A 20,407-nucleotide genomic window follows, 5' to 3' on the forward strand; every position below is an offset into this window, starting at 1 on the left:
GGAGACTAATTTAGCTATAACTACTCGAGGGAAATCTTGGAGCCATCGTGGATAGTTCTCTGAAAACATCCACACAATGTGCATCATCAGTCAAAAAAAGGAAATAGAATGTTAGGAGTCATTTAAAAAGGTATAGAGAATAAGTCAGAGAATATCCTTTGCCCCTATATAAATCCAGATGTGGTCACCTTATCTCCAAAAAAATACCTTATTGCTGAAAAAAGTTCAGATTAGAGCAACAAAAATGATTAGGGACTTGGCACAGCTGCCATATGAAAAGAGATTTAAAAGACAGGGACTTTTCATCTTGGAAAATAGAAGACTAAGGACAGGGTATGATAAAAGTCTATAAAAACATGACTGGTGTGGAGAAAGTAAATAAAGGAAAATTATTTTATTGCTCCCATAGCACAAGAACTAGAGATCACCAAATGAAATTAATAGGTAGCAGGTTTAAAACAAACAAAAGGAAAGTATTTCTTCGCATAGTCAGCTTGTAGAACTATTTGCCAGAGGATGTTGTGAAGACCAGGACTTTAACAAGGTTCAAAAAAGAACTAAATAAATTCATGGAGAATAGGTCCATTAATGCTTATTAGCCAGGATGGGGAGAAATGGTGTCCCTAACGTCTGTTTGTCAGAGGCTGGGAATAGGAGACAGGGGAAGGATCACTTGATGATTACCTATTCTTTTCATTCCCCCTGGGGCACCTGGCATTGGCCACAGTCAGAAGACAGGATACTGGGCTAGATGAACTTTTGGTCTGACTCACTATGGCCATTCTTATGTTTTTATGTTCTTGTGATTGCTTTATAACAATAATATGTAGTTCTTACATAGTTTCTTCATGTATAGGTCATCATGTGCTGTATAAAAGAGGGTGAGTGTAAAAGTTTAGGCAAGTTTCTTGTACCTACAGAATGGCAAAACTGGGAAGAGAATCCAGAACTCCAGACATTGTCTTGTGACCCATCTGGTCACCTATGTAGCCTCTAATTATCCTCAATCCATTAAGAAAAAATCCATTTTTATTCTCTTTTAGTTCTTTAGAAAGCAGTTGATAAAGAAGGCTGAGGGATTTGGGCTTGTTTAGTCTACAGAAGAGAAGACTGAGAGCAGACTTGACAGCAACTATTAACTACCTGAAGGGAGGTTCCAAAGAGGATGGAGAGAGACTGTTCTCAGTAGTGACAGATGGCAGAAGAAGGAGTACTGGTCTCAAGTTGCAGTGAGGGAGGTCTACGTTGGATATTAGGAAAAATTATTTTAGCAAGAGGGTTGTTGAAGCACTGGAATGGATTACCTGAGGAGGTGGTAGAATCTCCATCTCTAGAGGTTTTTAAGTCCCGGCTTGACAAAGCCCTGGCTGGGATGATTTAGTTAGGGTTGGTCCTGCTTTGGGCAGGGGGTTGGACTCAATGACCTCCTGAGGTCTCTTCCAACCCTCTGATTCTATGTACCTAGTTACTCAGTGAAATATCTAGCTTTTCTTTCTTTTAAAAAATGTGAAGCAAAGGGAAGTAAGTGTTTTCAAACAACAGAAATATGGTCTGTACTACTTTCAGGGCTTGAAAAACCCATTTGCGTATCATGAATAGGAAACTTTCTCTAGGCAGGTTCCATCAACTTCTACAGAATCCAGTCTTATGTTCTGTTAATTTTTAGTTTTCTAGACTTTGAAGTTCCAAAAAAAAAAAAAAAAAAAACCCCTTCTGAGTCAAGTTCCCTGTAAGTGTCTGTGCAGCTTGCTATTTATTAAGCCCCGTTCAGGGGGCTGTAGTTGGGAGTGATGCCTCTGCCTATGCCCCAAAGCTGATGAAGTGGGTCCTTGCTCCTCTTGCCCCAGCATAGAGCTGCTGTGGCCAGGCATGAGGGGCCCCTCCCCACTGGTCCTAGCAAGGAGTTGCTGCACCAGGGGCAGCTCTGTGATGGGACTGGTGGGGAAGCAGCCAACAGCAAGTCTTGCTTCTAGATGGAGGGGCAATGGGACACTGAGTGTTCCCCTTACCTGAGCACCAGCTCCACACTCCCATTGGCTGGTTCCCACAAATGCTCAAGGTGAGAGCAGCATGCACAGTGTGTTGCGGAGCCTCCTGTCCTCCCAGGAGCTAGATCAGCTGGCCACTTCCAGGGTTTAGTGCAGTGCCCCAGGATAGGCAGGCACTAAGCTGCCTGCCTTTGTGTTACTGACTAGAAGCAGTCCAGGTAGCTTAAACCCCAAACCTCTGCCCCAGACCAGGTCTAAGCCCTCCCAAACCCAGAACCATCTCCTGCACCCCAAGCCACTAATCCTTGGCTCCAATCCAAAGACCACAAAGCCTAAGTCATTCCCCAAACTTGGAACCCCCTCTTGTACCCCAAGCCCCTCATCCGCAGGCCGAGCCTCGAGCCCTCATCCCCTCCTGCATCTCAACCACTGCCTCAACCCTCTTCTGAATTCCAAATCCTTGGCCTCAGTCTGGAGCTCTCTTCTGCCCCACAAACCCTTCATCTGGGCTATGTCTACACTACAGACTTCTTCCGCAAAAAGCTTTTTGAGGAAGAGATCTTCTGCAAAAACTTTTTGCACAAGAGTGCGTCCACACTGCAAAGCGCAATGAAAAAGTGATGTGCTTTTGCAAAAGAGAGCGTCCAAACTGCATGGATGCTCTCTCAAAAGGAAACTGGTTGCTATGCACAGAATGGCCACCAGGGCAGCTGTGCTTTTCTCAATTTCCTCTTTTTGCACAAAAAACTCCTGTTCCCTGTCCGCACACACCTTTTTGCACAAGGAGTTATTCCTCATAGAAGGAGGAATACCTATACCACAAAAACCCCTCTGTTCTTTCGTTTTACTAGTGCAAAAACGCGCTTGAGGTGTGGACGCTCTGCAAGTTTTTGCACAAAAACTCTGTAGTGTAGACCTAGCCCTGGAGCCCCACTCTAGAGACCACACCCCCATCTGGAACTCTCACCCCCTTCTGCATCCCAACTACCTACCTCAGCCTGGAGCCTTCTCCCAAACCCCCATTTAGAGACCTCACCCCGACTAGGGATGTAATTGTATAGCCAATTAACTAAGAAGCAAAAGCTTATAGGTTAATGCTATAAACTGCATGCATTTCCACCCCCCACCCCTTGCACTGGGTCCTGGACCTACCCCCGCTGTGGCTTTGCATTTAAACTGTATTAGGAGCCAGGTGGGCAGGCAGCCCGGCTCAGTTCTGGCTTGTGCTCGGTCTGGGAGTTCAGACCCTTCCCCCCGGACAGGGGCTGCCCAGTGACTATAGAATAGTCAACTAACCAATAAGAATTCATGAGGTTAATTGACTATTCAGTTAACTGATATTTAACATCCCTATCCCCAACCCCTCAGCCCCACCCGCATCACACACACTCTGTGTGTTGAATAACTTTGGTTATGTGATACATTATGTGCACCAATATGGAGGTGATGTAAGTCATTCTGCACATGGACATAAAAAATTAGCATAATCTCGACTGCGTGCTATTCCACTCGCCAGCTGATTCAAACCAGGAAGTGCGCTCCGGGAAGCGGTAGTTCGAATCAAACCTCTTCGTTCGAACTAACGTTACCATTTTTTGAGGAGTAACATTAGTTCGAACCAAGGGGTTTGATTCGAACTACCACGTCCCGGAGCGCACTTCCTGGTTCGAATTAGTTGGCGAGTGGAATAGCATGTGGGCAAGATTATGCTAATGAAGCCCGGGATATTTAAATCCCCACTTCATTAGCAATTTCGGTCAGCTACATTTGCATCCCTAGTTCGAACTCGGGAGCAAGTGTAGACGTACCCTGAGTTCCCTTAATTCGTCAATATCTTTCTGGTAATTACATGCACAGAACCGAACACAATAATTAATGTATTGCCAGATCCATAGTAAAAATAATCATCTTCCTCTGTGATAAGTCCAGTTCTTATGCAATCCAAAACTGTAATGGACATTTTTATTGCCATTTTGTATTGCAAATTCATATCTCATATGCAATGCCATTTTTAGCAGTATTTCTCTCCAGCGCTCTTGGGTTTTGTTCTTATTAAATCTGTGTTTTGAGTTATTGAATTATTTTTCTTCTGAGATATTAACTTGCCCTTTTCAAAATTGAAGATCTTTGCAATTTAGTATTTTCTGTATATTTCACTAACATGCAGCTTACTGCTTTTAAATCAAATGAAGATATTAAATAGGGCTAGTCTTAACTCTGATGTCTGCACAGTCTCCTTATTGAATTCACAGCCACCTCATGGATATTTTGGTTTTTATTTTTATTTTTTTAAAAGTGTTTCAGACAGTTTTCAGTCTATATATTTAATTTCAATTAATTTTGAGAGTAAGATTAAAGATAAAATCAAATGCTTTTCAAAAATTCAGCTACATAATGTCTGCTAAATTTTGGACTTGATCATGAAGTTACTACTATCTCTGAATAAAAAGAAACATATAGATGAGCTATTCCAAGAGCAGATCACATTGGGTACATCTACACTAAAATAAAAAAACAGCAGCACTGAGTCTCAGAGCCTGTATCAGCCCAATCCTAGACCAAACATCTACAGTGCCATTTGAAAGCTCTCCAAATCCAGCTCAGCTGACCTGGGCGAGCTACAGCTCTTCCACTGCATTATTCATATACTTATTTTGATTCATAGACACTTTCCACCTTATGCCTTCTTGTTCCCCTGCAAAGGAGGATTCAGGAGTTGTGATCTTGCTATTTTCAGTGGTATTAAAAAAGCATTCAAGTTTGATAAGAACATAAGAAGTGCCATACTGAGTCAGACCAAAGGTCCATCTAGCCCAGTATCCTGTCAGCTGACAGTGGGCAATATCAGATGCCCCAGAGGGAGGGATCACAACAAGTAATCCTTATGTGATCCCTCCCCTGTCATCCACCTCCAGAGAAACAGAGACTAGGGATACCATTCCTACCCATCCTGGCTAATAGCCATTGATGGACCTAACCTCCATGAATCTATCTAATTCTTTTTTGAGCCCTTTTAAAGTTCTAGCCTTCACTGTGTCCTCTGACAAGAAGTTCCATCAGTGACTGTGCACTGAATAAAGAAAATCTTTCTATTGTTTGTTTTAAACCTGCTGCCTCTTAATTTCATTTGGTGACCCCTAGCTATTTTATCGTGGGAATAAATAAATAACTTTTCCGTATTCACTTTTTCCATGCCAGTTATGATTTTATAGACCTCTATTGTATCCCCTTTTAATCTCCTCTTCTAACTGAAAAGTCCAAGTCTCTTTAATTTCTCTTCATATGGGACCCGTTCCAAACCCCTAATTATTTTTGTTGCCCTTTTCTGAATCTTTTCCAATACCAGTATATCTTTTTTGAGATTAGGTGACCACATCTGTACACAAAATTCAAGATGTGGTTGTACCATGGTTTTATATAGAAGCAATAAGATAATTTCTATCTTATTCTCTACCTTTTTTTTAATGACTCCTAACATTCCATTTGCTTTTTTGACTGCCGCTGCACACTGAGTGGATGTTTTCAGAGAACTATCCACAGTGACTCCAAGATCTTTCTCCTGAGTAGTTATAGAAAAATTAGTCTCCATCATATTGTGTGTATATGTAGTTGGGATTATTTTTTCCAATATGCATTACTTTACATTTATCAACATGGAATTTCATTTGCCATTTTGTTGCCCTATCACTTAGTTTGATGAGATATTTTTGAAGTTCTTCACAGTCTGCTTTGGTGTTAACTATCTTGAGCAGTTTGGTGTCATCTGCAAATTTTACCACCTTACTGTTTACCCCTTTCTCTAGATTATTTATAAATAAGTTGAATAGAATTGGTCCCGGGACAGACCCTTGGGGGACCCCACTAATTACTTCTCTCCACTCGGAAAACTTACCATTTATTCCTACCCTTTGTTTCTTATTATTTAATCAGTTATCAATCCACGAAAGGACCTGCCCTCTTATCCCATGACAACTTACTTTACTTAAGAGCCTTTGGTGAGGGACCTTGTCAAAGGCTTTCTGGAAATCTAAGTATACTATATCCACTGAATCCCCCTTGTCCACAAGTTTGTTGACCCCCTCAAAGATCTCTAGCAGATTAGTAAGGCATGATTTCCCTTTACAGAAACCATGTTGACTTTCCCCCAACAAATTATATTCACCCACATGTTTGTCTGACAATTTTATTCTTTACTATAGTTTTAACTAATTTCCCCAGTACTGACATTAGATTTACCAGTCTGTAATTGCCGGGATCACCCCTAAAGCCCTTTTTAAATATTGGCATCACATTAGCTATCATTAGGTACGGAAGCTGATTTAAAGGATAAGTTGCAATCCACAGTTAATAGTTCCGCAATTTCCCATTTGAGTTCTTTCAGAACTCTTGGGTGAATGCCATCTGGTTCCAGTGACTTGTTACTGTTAAGTTTGTCAATTTGTTCCAAAACCTCCTCTAATGACACCTCAATCTGGAACAATTCCTCAGATTTGTTACGTAAAAAGAGTGGCTTAGGTTTGGGAATCTCCCCAATATCCTCAGCCATGAAGACTGAAGTAAAGAATAGCTCCTCCACAATTACTTTATCATCTTTGAGGGCTCCTTTAGCATCTCAATCATCCAAGAGCCCCACTGGTTGTTTAGCTGTCTTCCTGCTTCTGAGGTACTTAAAAAACATTTTGCTTTTCCTTTTCCATTTTTGGCTAGCTGTTCTTCAAACTCCTTTTTGGCTTTTCTTATTATATTTTTACACTTAATTTGACAAAGTTTATGCTCTTTTCTATTTTCCTCCCTAGGATTTGTCTTCCACTTTTTAAAAGATGTCTTTTTATCTGTCACTGCTGCTTTTACCTGGTAGTTAAGCCATGGTGGCACATTTTTGGTTCTGTTACTGTGTTTTTTAATTTGGTGTATACATTTAATTTGGGCATCTATTGTGGTGCCTTTGAAAAGTGTCCATGCAGCTTGCAGGGATTTTACTTTAGTCACTGTACCTTTTAATTTCTGTTTAACTAACCTCCTCATTGGACACTACAGATATATATACTTTATTCAGCTGTATTTGATTTATGATCCAATACAATTCAAAATAACCAGCTGAAAGATAAAATTAAAACTGTTTTCCTGTTCATTTAGGGTGCATCTACACAGTATAGTTATTTAAAAATAACTGTCATTATTTCAAAATAACAATGCGAACGTCTGCACGGCAATTCTGGTATTTCAAAATAATTTTGAAATAATGGACTGTTTTTTCCAACTTCTGTAAACCTCATTCATTGAAGAATAACGCCTATTCTGATATAACTATTTTGAAATAAGATGTGTGTAGTTGCAGCAGCTGGAATTATTTTGAAATAAGGGGTCTCCAGGAAATCCCACAGGTGGCCTACTGGCCACTCTGGCTACACACATCAGGACTCTATAGTTCCTCTTCCCCACAGCCCTTAAAACTGCAGTAACAGGGGAAAGAGCTTATGGCAGGAAGCTAGCCCAGACAGTGTAGAGCCACTTTGCAGCTGCCACACCAACTGATTGGACCCTCAACCCTCCCTTCCCCATTCCCAGGGAGCAATCTGGTGCTCCCAGGAACCTACCAGAAGCCGTAAGAGGCACACACTGTCCTGGTCAGGTTTGGGGCAAGGAGGAAAGCCTCCAGGATCTCCACACCAGACGACACAACGCTGAAATCTATAGCCATGTGGCGGACAGCCAGGTCTCAAAGGGCCAAATCCAGACCCAGGAGCAAGTCTGAATGAAAGTGAAGAAGCTTCATAGGCATATGCCAGGGCCAAGAAGGGCAGCTCATGTTCTGGGGCAGAATCATGCTTCTGCCCCTATTATCAGGACCTGCACTGCATCCTGGGGGCAGTGGAGACCCTTTCCCACCCCTGGTGGTTGACTCAGGGCTGGAGACACCCATAGTTGCCCATGCAGGGGGCTGAGCCAGTCATGGGGAAGAGGAGGACCCTGATGCAGCCAGCACCGTCACCCTCCTGACTCTGTAGCCTGGATGTGTCCTAGGCATCCTGTGAGGCCTGGGAAGGAACATCAGGTGAGTGATCTTAGGTACCTGACACAGACAGGGTGAAGGTGGTGGGCAGTGAGAGGCTGGGGCATGCTCCTTGTGTAGCCTTCTCAGCCTGGGGATGGGGCTGCCGTCCGTGTACATGGATGCATGTGTAGCACCAGTCTGAGCTATGCAGCCCCAGGAAGCTGCACCAGAGCACCTCTGTGCTCTTGCTCATAGGGTCTGGGGAGGCCGGCCACACTTCTGACACCTGGTTGGGACACCCTCCCACCACAAGCCACTACTAGAAGGAGGCTGGGGACATGCCCCTCCCCCCCACAGGAGTGTCGCATGCAGCACATGGGCATGTCTGCTCGAGGCAGCGCCCGCTCCCGGGACAGGAGTGTCTTCTCACACACACCTCCCCCTCTCCTCCAGTGGCCTGGGCCACAAGTCGTCTCCCCTTGGGACACCATCACTGCCGGACCTGGCGTGTGCACAGCACCGAAACAAGCCCAGCCAGTCCGTGGCCCACCTCCCACCTGCAGGATCCCAGTGTGACTGACAACTTCCCATGCCTGCTTGTCCCTGGGGTAGTGAGGCTTCTCACCTCTCTGAAGGAAAGGGCCCACTGTCCAGGCCATAGATGACCTTGCTCCCAGTACATCATGTTCATCTGACCCAAGAACTGTCGGGTTTGGCTCATAGATGAGGGCAAAGCTTCAGGGACAGTGTCTCCATGGATGACTGACTCTCTCTTTTTCTACAGCCAGACCAGCTGCATGGAGGGGTGGAGGGTGACACCGGGGAACCCACAGGTGCCGGAGGAACTGCATGAGATGCTAGACCAGAGGCTCCAGGACGACATGCAATTTCTGAGAGAGACCTGGAGGGAGTTGATGCAGCAAGACTGCACCATGTGTGTGGCCTCCCAGTCTCTCCTCGGCGGCACGGAGCCAGCTCCTGCTTCTGCTACTGCTACTGCCCCAGCCCCAGCTCCTGGTCCTGCGCCATCTCCTGTGCCTGACCTTGTTCCAACCCCACATCCTGCTTCTCTGCCTAGACTTCCCCTCCCCCTGCCACCCATTGATCACCAACAAAGGAGTGGAACCAACTGAGCCAAGTGCCAATCCCACTCCCTGCCCTGAGCCTCTCCTCACCCCTTTTCCCCCCTCAAAGGTTCTCAACCCTCTGATCTCCCCCCACTCTCCTCTCCCAGGTTCTTTGCCCAGTTCCTCCCCAGTTACTTTGACCCCAAATAAAAACCACACAAAAAACAATGTTAGTTTTATTGTCTCTGTGGGGAAGAGGGAAAAAGGAGGGGTGAAGGAGGAAAGGAAGGGAGGGGTGATACACAAGCTCCTAGTGGGGAGGCCCAGAAGAAAGAGTAACTGGGGTCCATGTGAAAAACTGTGCCTCAAGGCGACCTGGATGTGCGCACACCTATTCCAAGCCCTGCCAACCCAGCCAGCCTCTGCCCCCGACCCAGGGAGGAATGTCTTCCCCTTCTACTCACAAATATTGTGGATCACACAACGTGCAGCCACCAGTAGGGGGGATGTTCCACTCTCCAACATCCAGTCGGGTGAGGAGACATCTGAATCTCACCTAAAGGTGCCCTCCACTACCATGTGGGCCCTGCCAAGCCAGGCATTGAAGCTTTCCTTGCAGGGGTCAAGGTGTCCGGTGTAGTGCTCCATAAGCCAGGACAAGAGAGGGTGGCCCAAGTCCTCCACGATGCACAGTGGCATGTCCATGTCCCCGACCCTGATGGTGCAGTCAGGAAAGAAAGTTTCAAACACTGGGCATCATGCGCCTCCTCCCCAACCAGCCAACATAGATGTCCGTGAACTACCCATGGTGGTCAACGAGGGTTTGCAGGACCATCAAGAAGTACTCCTTGCAGTTGATATAGATAGATGCCTGGTCGTCAGGGGCCCGGATGGGGATGAGGGTACCATCAATAGCCCCCCCTGCAGTTGGGCAAGCCCATCGCAGCAAAGCTGGCAATGATGGGGTCCACTCCAGAGGTAGATGACCCTGCACAGCAGGATGGTGTTGATGGCCCATACCACCTGTAGAGGGAGACAAACAGAATCACAGGATGCCAGAGCCCTCGGGAGATCCCCGAGCTCACCCCCCTTTTCCACACACACACCAGGAGAAGCCCCCTACATAGCCCATCCCTCAGCAGAGCTGTGTGAGGGTGGGACTGAAACACTACCCAGGGAAGGGGGCTTCCACCAACCCCCCCTTTCCCTAGGGTTCCCCATTCGAGCACTTCAGCCCCTCCCCTCCTGGGACAATAGCCTGAGAGTGCCATCCCTGCATGACGATGGCCCCGACAGTCAACTTCTTCACACCGAACTGGTTGCCGATGGATCGGTAGCTGTCCGGCGTGGCAAGCTTCCACACAGGAATGGTGACCCGCTTCTCCATGGGGTGGCAGTTAGCATGTGTGTGTCCTATCGCATGAGGATAGGGGCGAGCCACTCACAGAGCTCCAGAAAGATCTCCTTCCGTATGCGGAAGTTCTGGAGCTGCTGCTGGTCATCCCACCATTCCATAAGGAGCCAGTCCCACCAGTCAGAACTGTTGTCCACCCACCAGAAGTGGTGGTGCATGGTTGGGTGCAGCTGGAAAAGCTGCGCTCCCTGACAGATGGTAAGAGTCTCCTCAGTCAACTGGGGGTTGCATTCCTGCAGGGCCGAGAGGACAGCCTGCAGAAACTGCTGCAGAAGTTGCAGCATGACAGATAAGAACCATCGCGTGCCCAGAGACAGCTCCAGCTCCGTGGCTGGCAAGCTGATGTGTCCGCAAGGGCAACCACAGCAGTCAGAGCAAAGGCTTTGCTGTCCCTCAAAGAGGAAGGTAAAGGTGAAGAACCTGAGAAATGGCTGTACAGGGGGGTCCCTTTAAGCACAAGTCTCAGCCTCAGGCAGCATCTCAGAGAAATAACTGCTGACCTGATGCCCAACCTGAAGTAGTTCCAAATGGCCTTAAATACTATTCAGTATCCAATCAGTATTGGACGCTCTGTTTTGAAATAGTTAAGTGCTATTTCAATTAGCTTTTTGTGTGTAGACATGCTATTTCGAATAAACTATTTTGGAATATTTCAAAATAAGTGTGCAGTGTAGACGTACCCTAATACATAAGAAATTTTTATTTGGCACAAACCAATCCACCTATAATGAAGGCCACTGCAAACATGCCAATTTCTGCAATATGCTGTAACTCTATACTCAACAAAATCTGCATTTCAGTTCTTTGTGTTTCTACCAACTTCCAGAAGCAGACTACAACAGAGGCCTAAATCAAAAGGCTTTTGTATTCATTTTGAAAATACTTTTTTCTTTTTCAGGAGAATTTCATGGAAGTAATTAGAAACCAGGAGTTTTTATTATTGCCAGCCACTGAAATTGCAAAGCTTTTGGCAAGTGATGATATGAATATTCCAAATGAAGAAACTATACTGAATGCACTGCTTACTTGGGTTCGACATGATTTGGAACAGAGAAGGAAAGATCTTAGTCAGCTGTTAGCTTACATTAGGCTGCCTCTGCTTGCGCCACAGGTAAACTATTACAAACATAAAACTATTAGCTCTTTCTTCCCATAGATTACATCACGGCTGTGTCTACACTGGCCGCCTATTACAGAATAGGCATGCAAATGTAGCACTTTGGAAGAGGCAAATCCGCGGGGGATTTAAATATCCCCCGCGGCATTTGCATTTTCATGGCCGCCGCTTTTTTCCGGCTTGCAGATAAGCCGGAGAAAAGTGTCCAGACTGGCGCGATCCTCCGGAATAAAGCCCTTGCAAGTAGGAATAAGAGATCCTCCGGAATAGGGCTTTATTCCGGAGGATCGCGCCAGTCTGGACGCTTTTCTCCGGCTTATCTGCAAGCCGGAAAAAAGCGGCGGCCATGAAAATGCAAATGCCGCGGGGGATATTTAAATCCCCCGCGGATTTGCCTCTTCCAAAGTGCTACACTTGCATGCCTATTCCATGATAGGGGCCAATGTAGACGTAGCCCACTATTTTTAGAGGACGTACTTATACTGTCTATGTGGGTAGTCTTCACAACTGGTAGGGATTTTGGTTTCTTAGAAATAGAAATAAATAAATGAGGAATGTACAGAGTATTTGTGCATGATATGTTCAATGTCTTTTGTGTGAATGAATTGCAATGTGTAACAGTGTGAATCTGATAATCAGTCAGGATTCCATAGTGAAGGACAACAAAGACTCAAGTGGCACTTTAAAGACTAACAAATGTATTAGGATTTTAGGGCATAAGCTTTTGTGAGCTACAACTCACTTCCTCAGATGCTGAAAAGAAAGAGAGGGGAAAAGGGGGAGGAGAGAGAGGAATGTGATATCAGTGCTAATTAGTCTTTAAAGTGCCACTGGACTCCTTGTTGATTTTGCTGAAACAGAATAACACGGCTTCCTTCCTGAAACCTGTCATAGTGAAGGAATTGTTCAAAGCAAAAGACTTAAATAATAACCCCTAGATTTTACATAGTGTTTTTTGTCAGTAGATATTAAAGTGCTTTACAAAGGAGCCCCATTAAATAATGATTAGTCAGTCTTATTTAATGTGTTTTTATATTTTACTTCAGTTTTGAATTCCTAATAAACTAGACATCCAGCCTTTTACATGCTTTTTCTCTAGTACCTTCCTCCCTCAGCCCTCAGAGCGGGGGTGGGCAATAAAACAGTGGTGGGTTCGCAAAAGCTAGCCCCTTGTGGGCCACTGTCACTATATTTACCTGCACCTCCGCAGGTACAGTCAAGTGCAGCTTCCATTGGCTAAGAACCAGATGTGATTCCGCATACCTGCAGAGGTGCAGGTAAATATAGTGGTATGGAAGTCTGCCAGAAACTTATCCTGGTGGACCATATCTAGCCCATGGGCTGGTATTTGCTCACCCTGCCTCAGAGCCATGCAGGTGTTCCTGTAACAATTCAAAGGAGGCTAAGACTGCTGCTGCCACAGTATCAACAGCTGGGCACCTGAGGCTCCTTAGACTGTGTCTACACTCGCGGCTTCTTGCACCAGAAATATGCAAATGAGGCTAAGCGTGGAATATCTCTGAGCCTCATTTGCATACCTAATGAGCCTCATTTTTGCAGAAGAATCACTTGTGTCAGAAGGAGCTGTCTACACTGCCCCTTCTTGCACAAGAAAAAAACTCTTGAGCAATGCCATTCTTCCTAAAAAGTAATCAGCGTAACGACATTGCGCAAGAGGGTTTTTCTTGCGCAAGAGGAGGCAGTGTAGACAGCTCCTTCTGGCACAAGTGCCTCTTCTGCAAACATGGCAGCTCATTAGGTATGCAACTGAGGGTTGGTGATATTTCACAGTTAGGCTCATTTGCATATTTCTGGCGCAAAAAGCCACGAGTGTAGACATAGCCTTAGCGTTGTCAGGCGCCAGGACAATTGTACCCTTTGTACACCCCCTACAATTGGCAAGGCTGATCTGGGGTTAGTTTTGTATTTGAATAGATGAGAATGCCACTTGCACTAGGGTCATTAAAATAACTGCTTTTATTGATTTCATTAACGATATTTAGCACTTATATAATGTCAAAGGGCTTTACAAACTGAACACTTGCAACAGCTCTGTACGGTAGAGTAAGAATTATTTCCATTTTATGAATGGGAAAATTAAGATTTTCATAAGCCTTTGATATATACAAATAAAATTCAGCTAACTACTGTCATCTTCAGTCTCTTAATGATTAAAAACACTCAATGATCTTTGACCCAATTGTATGTATCCTATGTCCTTTTTATGATCATGAGCTAGATTGCCTAGAAGGCATTTGCTTTTGATACTTATATGTGAGTTTTCCATAGCCAGTGGCAGAACTTTCTTATCTGTGGGTCTCTGAATTTGTAATTCACTTTCTTTAGAAAAGTATTAATCTCGGAATCCATTGACCTTCAGGAAATAATTCAAGGCTCACTTGTTTTGTTCAAAAGTTTCAGGGTAGCCGAGTTAGTCTGTTGGGAGTCGAGAACCAAGAATAAATAAGGGAAGGGGAGGGGAGAGGACATTGGGTAGATAAGTTTCAAAGGTATAGCAGAACCCGTCTGTAACAGGAAAAAACGTATAAAACAATGAATAGTCTATTAGCGCCTCAAAGACTAAATAGTTAAAAGAGGCTTATAAGAACCATTAGTTTGCACTAGGAAAGGAAGAGTACTAACATCAGATTCTACACAGACATCAAGAACCATTGACACCTTCATTGTTTGGTTGGTTGATAATGTGCGAGCCATCCACTATTGCGATTTAGACCATTTGCATGAGAGTTAAACTTGAGAGTGAAGTGGAGTTCCAATCCTTCTCTGTGTATTTGGCTTGTGGAATTGGTCTGAAACAAAACAGCAACCTGTAGATCCCGTAATGAGTGTCCAGGGAGGTTGAAGTGTTCCCCATCAGGTTTTTGTGTGTTGCCGTTTTGGATATCTGATTTGTGTCCATTAATTCTTTCCTGTAGGGACTGTCCAGTTTGTCCAATATATATTGCAGTGGGGCATTACTGACATTTGATGGCATAGATCACATTACTGGATGTGCAGTTAAATGAGCCCCTGATCTGGTGGCTGATGTAGTTGGGTCCAGTGATGAAACTGCTTGTATAGATGTGTGGATAGAATTGGCATCGGGATTGATTGCATGGGTTGGTTCCTGGATGCTTATGATGTAGCTGTGTAGCATGATTACCAGAAAGGCTTTGTTTCAGGTTAGGTGGTTGTCTAAGCGAGAATAGGCCTTTCCCCCAAGTCTTCTGAGACTGATGGGTCATTTTCCAAAATAGGTTGTAGATTGTGGATAATGTGTTGGAGGAGTTTAAGTTGTGGACTATAGGTAATGACAAGTGGAATTCTGTTGTTTTCTCTTTTGGGTCTGTCTTGAAGTAGTTCATGTCTGGGTACTTTGAGGTGCTAATAGACAGGGCTCGATAAATCCGTTTATCTACTCGCCCGTGGCAAGTAGATTTCAGCTGGTTGTCCCATTCACTGGCGGTGCGCACATGCGCAGTGCGGGTCTGCCGCATGCGCGGTGCGGAGCTGGCGAGTGGATTTCGCCACGGTTTGTTGAGCCCTGCTAATAGACTATTTGTTGTTTTTTAAACTGGTTCGACTATCCCTTTGAAACTTATCTACCCAATGTCCTCCCCTTCCCCCGCCTCCTTGCCTTATTTATTTTTGGGTCCGGACTCCCAACACTCCGGTCATCTGAAGCAGTGGGCTGTGCCCACGAAAGCTCATGATACCACCTACATGTTAGTCTTTAAAGTGCTACCAGACTATTTGTTGTTTTTAATTTTGTTCAGTATATGTTTAAATGTTTTTACATTCTGTTTCCAAGGATCTAGAGTCCTTGGAAATAGAAACTACGGAAATTAGTAAATAAATATATAGTCAAGAGAAACTGTTCAGTACTAATTGGGCAGTAAACATTAAGGGTAAACCGCTAAAACAATACTTGATTGCAACCACTATTGTGTCTTTCACTTTTCTTCCATCTTTTGCATTTCTCAGCCTACATTTCTAACACCTTTTTCATATTCATAAAAAAATGAAATTGAAGTATTGTTAAAATGAATGCTAATCACACATAAATCGGGAAATTAAGTTACAACAACAGCCTTAACTCTGACCCAGGACCATGTGCTATAGTACAGTGTTTTGGTCACATGACATAGCAAACACAGTAAAATGTGATGAAATTATTTCCAATTTTATAGTCGAAGGTTCAGAACTGTTCAGAAGAGACAGAAAATTGGAGGATTCACTGAAAGCCATAATATTATAGAGATGTGAGGACAAATTTATACACTTTAAAAAATCACAGGGCAATGTTATAGGACTGGTGACACTAATGGCACCAAAAGTCATAATGGAACCCTCAGTTTTATAATTTTATTTATAAAGATATTTTTGAAGCAACTATCCATATTCTTGCACCACTATTTATTGATGGAAGCAATGTCCTAGACATCTGGAAAATCTTGTTGCTGTTGTAAAGGCTTGTGACCTGGTTATTTATTTGTATTATGTATTTACCAGGTTCCAGTGCCTAGTATCTGGTTTGATCATTTTCTGAAAAAGTTGATTAATCACATTCCTCACTGTGACAGATTCAACTTTCTTTTCTTCAGAAGCTCCTTGTACTTTCATAGAATCATAAAACACTAGAACTGGAAGGGACCTCGAGAGGTCATCGAGTCCAATCCCTGGCCCTCGTGGCAGGACCCAGTACCATCTAGACCAGTGTTTCTCAACCAGTGGTACGAGTATCCTTACGGGTACTCAAGAGAAGTCTGGGGGTACGTCAACACAACTGAAATTTGGAGAAAACTGAATTTTTGTTTTAAGTTTTAATAGCACTTTATTATTTTTGTACTTTTTACACCCAAAAATTACGTTGCCTGCCCAGCTACGATTAAATTGTTTAAGCAAATGTGTTACAATGGTAGAAAAACATTTTGTTTGTGTGAAAACTGTAGGTATTGGGGTACTTTTTTGTTAAAAAAGGGGTACTTTATTAAAAAAAAGTTGAGAGACACTGATGTAGACCATCCCTGATAGATAGATATCTAACCTGATCTTAAATATCTCCAAAAATGTAGATTCCACAACTTCTTCTTCGAGTGATGTCCCCGTGGGTGCTCCTCTACAGGTGTCGGGCTCGTCCCGGCGCCGCAAACCGGAAAGTTTTTGCTAGCAGTAGCCCCCTCCGGAGGACCGCGCATGTGCAGAGCGTCCCGCGGCGTTCGCGCCTTTTCTGCGTCGCGCGGTCCGACCCGCCAGTTCCTCCTAACCGTCCATGGCCGCAGACAGATTTGGAACACGCTCCTCTCCTGAGGAGAAATCGCATTGTTATTCTATTTTCTTTCCCAGTTAGCCCCTTCCTACTTAGTGTTAGTCTGTTATGGTCTTAGATTAGTTCGTTAATAGTTGATAGTTTAAAAAAAAAAAAATTTCCTCTCCCGTTATAAACCCTGAGGGACTACGGCGAGCCCCCTCAAGTTGGTCTTTCCCCGGAGACCTCCTCAGCAGACATGCCCGGCTCTCCGGAATTTAAGAAATGTGCTTCGTGTGGAGAGGCCATGCCCGTCTCTGATGGCCACTCCCGTTGCATTCGCTGCCTAGGAGAAGGCCACATCCCCCAGAAATGTAGTCACTGTGCCAAGTTAACCGCACGCACAAGGCGCGACAGAGAAATGCGCCTGAAAATGCTGCTTTTCAATAAGGCACTACAGCCCCCGTCAGCAACAGAACGAGAGGATCCGGGTGCGCATAAGTCTAAGGATGGAAGAGGCTCCGCTCTGTCCAAGAGCCTAAGTGCAACAGACGCACGAGGCTCGTCGGGCCACCCTCCCACACAGGGAGCGGACAAATTATCGAAAGCCTGCAGCACATCAGCTCCAAGTCCCGCGCTCTCAGTGATATCGGTCCTGCCAGGCCGCCCGGAATTGGCACCATCATCGGCGGCACTGAGTCGCCGAGCGGCACCGCAGCCAGACACGGTGCGGTCCTCGGCACCGAGGCACTCGGCACCGTTGTCTCATGATCGCTCCCAGGCTAAGCCGGCACCGGGAGTCGACCCGGCACCGAAGCCTAAGCCGGCACCGAAGACTAAGCCGCAACCACCCAAGGCACCGGATACGGCACCGAGGAAACATTCGGCACCTAGGTCATCCCATTCAAGGCCTAGTGATACAACTATCCCACACACTCAGGGCACGTTGGCACCAACCCGCACCGACCAACCATTGTGCGCGGCTGAGCCGGCTCCGTGTTTGGTTTCGGCACCGGCCCTTACGGCCCTACAACCCCATGTCTCTGGGAGTGACACGACTCCACCATCCCCATCTTCGGCGCCTCGGTCACCGCACCTTCCGGGAGAAGTCTCTGAAGTTGCCTCAGTTGCCTCCATTCCGGGTAGCCCAGTCCCCCAGGCTCTACCATCCATGGCGGTGCCGACTAAGGCGCAAAGGAAGACCCACCATCCTCGCACACCTTCTCCAGGTTCAGATAGGGCAACCTTCTCTCCTGGACCATCGCTCTCACCACCTCAAAGACGGCGGGACCACTATTATGATTATCCCCCTACGCATCGCTATTACAGATCCCCAAGGCAATCCATTACACCGCCTCACTATCACCGCACATACTACTCGAGATCTCCGTATCGTTACTCATACCGCTCATGATCCCCGCGATCTCCTCCTCGCTCCCGTTACTATCGCCACAGGAGCGCCGCTTCTTACTCTCCGCAGTATTCACACTGTGGTTCTCGCCATCGTATGCACACCTCGCCTCATTCTGATCGTTCACGTTCAGTCACAAGGGGCTCATCCTTGTCCCCAGACCGGCAACAATTATATTCGCCACGGCCGACTACCCAGGACTCTATTCCGCCGGCTCAACGCCCACCAACACCTACTGGGGATGGGTCAACAACCTCCGCCCCGCATGACGATACCACTCAGTCGCCGGTGGCAGAGCACCAGCCCGTGGCCTCTCCAACAGATGCCGCTTCTTCTTCCCCAGACGACGCGGTTTTTAACGACGATCCTCCTCTTGCGGACGACTACAAGCAATTTCATGAACTTTTCAAACGGGTAGCGCATTCACAAAACTTACGCACCTCTGGGGCACCACCAAAACACCATGCCCTCCTTAGAAACTTACAGCAGTCCAGCAAATCAAAGCTAGCTCTCCCTTTCGATGCCGCTATCCTGGAAGTAGCTAATGACATCTGGCAAACCCCGGCATCTATGCCCCCTACCAATAAACGCACAGACAGAAAATACTTTATTGATGCCAAAGACGCAGAATTTCTTTTTACTCACCCCAGACCAAATTCCATTGTTGTCGACGCAGCTCAACAAAAGGCAAGGTCCGCACAAGCGAGAAATTCCACCGCGGACAAAGAAGCCAAGCGTCTGGACTTGCTCGGCAGGAAGGTATATTCGTCGGCAACAGCCACATTAAGGATAGCAAACTACTCTGCCCATCTTGCTAACCATGACTTCGATAACTACTCGAAGTTGGTGCCGTTGATACAACATCTTCCTCATTCCAAAAGGGACGTACTGAAATCCATTGTGCAGGAGGGTTACACAGTGGCCTGTAATGCACTCCAGATATCTCTGGATATTGCCGATTCAGCTTCCCGCACTACAGCGACATCGATTGTCATGCGACGAGACTCTTGGCTCCACCTGGCTTCTGTGCCAAAAGATCTACAGCCTAAGGTGGAAGACCTTCCATTCGACCGAGCGTCCCTGTTTGCCCAAAACACAGATCAAGTGTTTCACTCCGGAAAAGACTCCCGAACCACGTTAAGAACTCTCGGGATGTACACTCCGCCTTTCAGGCGCAGGAGAGTTTGGCCGTATAACAGACAAAGGCCTCCTCCTTCCTCTTCTTCTTTTTATTCCAACCAACTCTTTAGACCTTACGACCAACATAGACAAAGGCAGCGCCCCCAACGCCGCCGCCAGCAGCCTAACAAAAATCACAACCAGCAGCAACCTCGGTAGCAGGTTTGACGGACTTGTCGAGGGTCTGCGTACCATCCCCCTACTGGAATCCCCAGCACGAGTAACCAAGCTCTTCCACCGCCGTCTGAACCCTTACTCCCTTTGTTGGTTCGCCATCACCACGGACCGTTGGGTCAGGGAGATCGTAACCTCTGGGCTCACCATTCCGTTCTCCACTTTACCTCCCACCAACCCCCCATCCCTGTCCCTTTTCAGGGACCCCTCTCATGAATCCCTGTTACGTCAGGAGGTCATGCACTTGCTTACCATAGGTGCGGTGGAAATAGTTCCTCCCAAGTTCCGAGGCAGAGGTTTCTATTCCCGGTACTTTCTCACTGAGAAGAAGTCGGGGGGATGGAGACCGATCCTAGATCTTCGCGGCCTCAACTGCCACCTGCGAAGACACAGATTCAAAATGGTTACTCTGGGTTCCATCATCCCAGCACTACACAGAGGGGATTGGTTCGCGTCCCTCGATTTACAGGACGCATACTTCCATATCGCCATCCATCCAGCTCACAGGAGATTTCTACGCTTTACCGTGGGAGACGATCATTACCAATACACGGTGCTCCCCTTTGGCCTATCCGCAGCCCCAAGAGTGTTTTCAAAGACCATGGCAGTCGTAGCTGCGTACCTCCGTCGAGCCGGCATCACCATCTTTCCTTATCTCGACGACTACCTCCTCACGGCCCCTTCGAGACAAGAGGCCGAGACCGCAGTTACCACTACAAAAGGTATCTTCGAGACTCTTGGACTAATTGTCAATCTTCCAAAATCTACTCTGATTCCCGCCCAGTCCATCGTGTTCATTGGAGCCAAACTAGAC

At 46.0% G+C, this 20,407-nt stretch overlaps 1 protein-coding gene across 9 annotated transcripts in view; it reads left to right on the plus strand.

Annotated features, from left to right (window-relative positions):
• KLHL5 (kelch like family member 5) overlaps positions 1–20,407 on the plus strand; it is a 154,929-nt gene that overhangs the window by 72,262 nt on the left and 62,260 nt on the right. For all 9 annotated transcript variants that reach the window (XM_075930569.2, XM_075930567.2, XM_025187964.3 and 6 more), the window contains one exon: positions 11,363–11,575. In XM_075930569.2, the coding sequence (XP_075786684.2) occupies positions 11,363–11,575 (213 nt within the window). The remainder of the gene's footprint in view (positions 1–11,362; positions 11,576–20,407) is intronic.

This window comes from Pelodiscus sinensis, chromosome 4 (assembly GCF_052426305.1).
Source record: "Pelodiscus sinensis isolate ZL-2025 chromosome 4, ASM5242630v1, whole genome shotgun sequence".
In the NCBI taxonomy this organism is placed as follows: Eukaryota; Metazoa; Chordata; order Testudines; family Trionychidae; genus Pelodiscus; species Pelodiscus sinensis.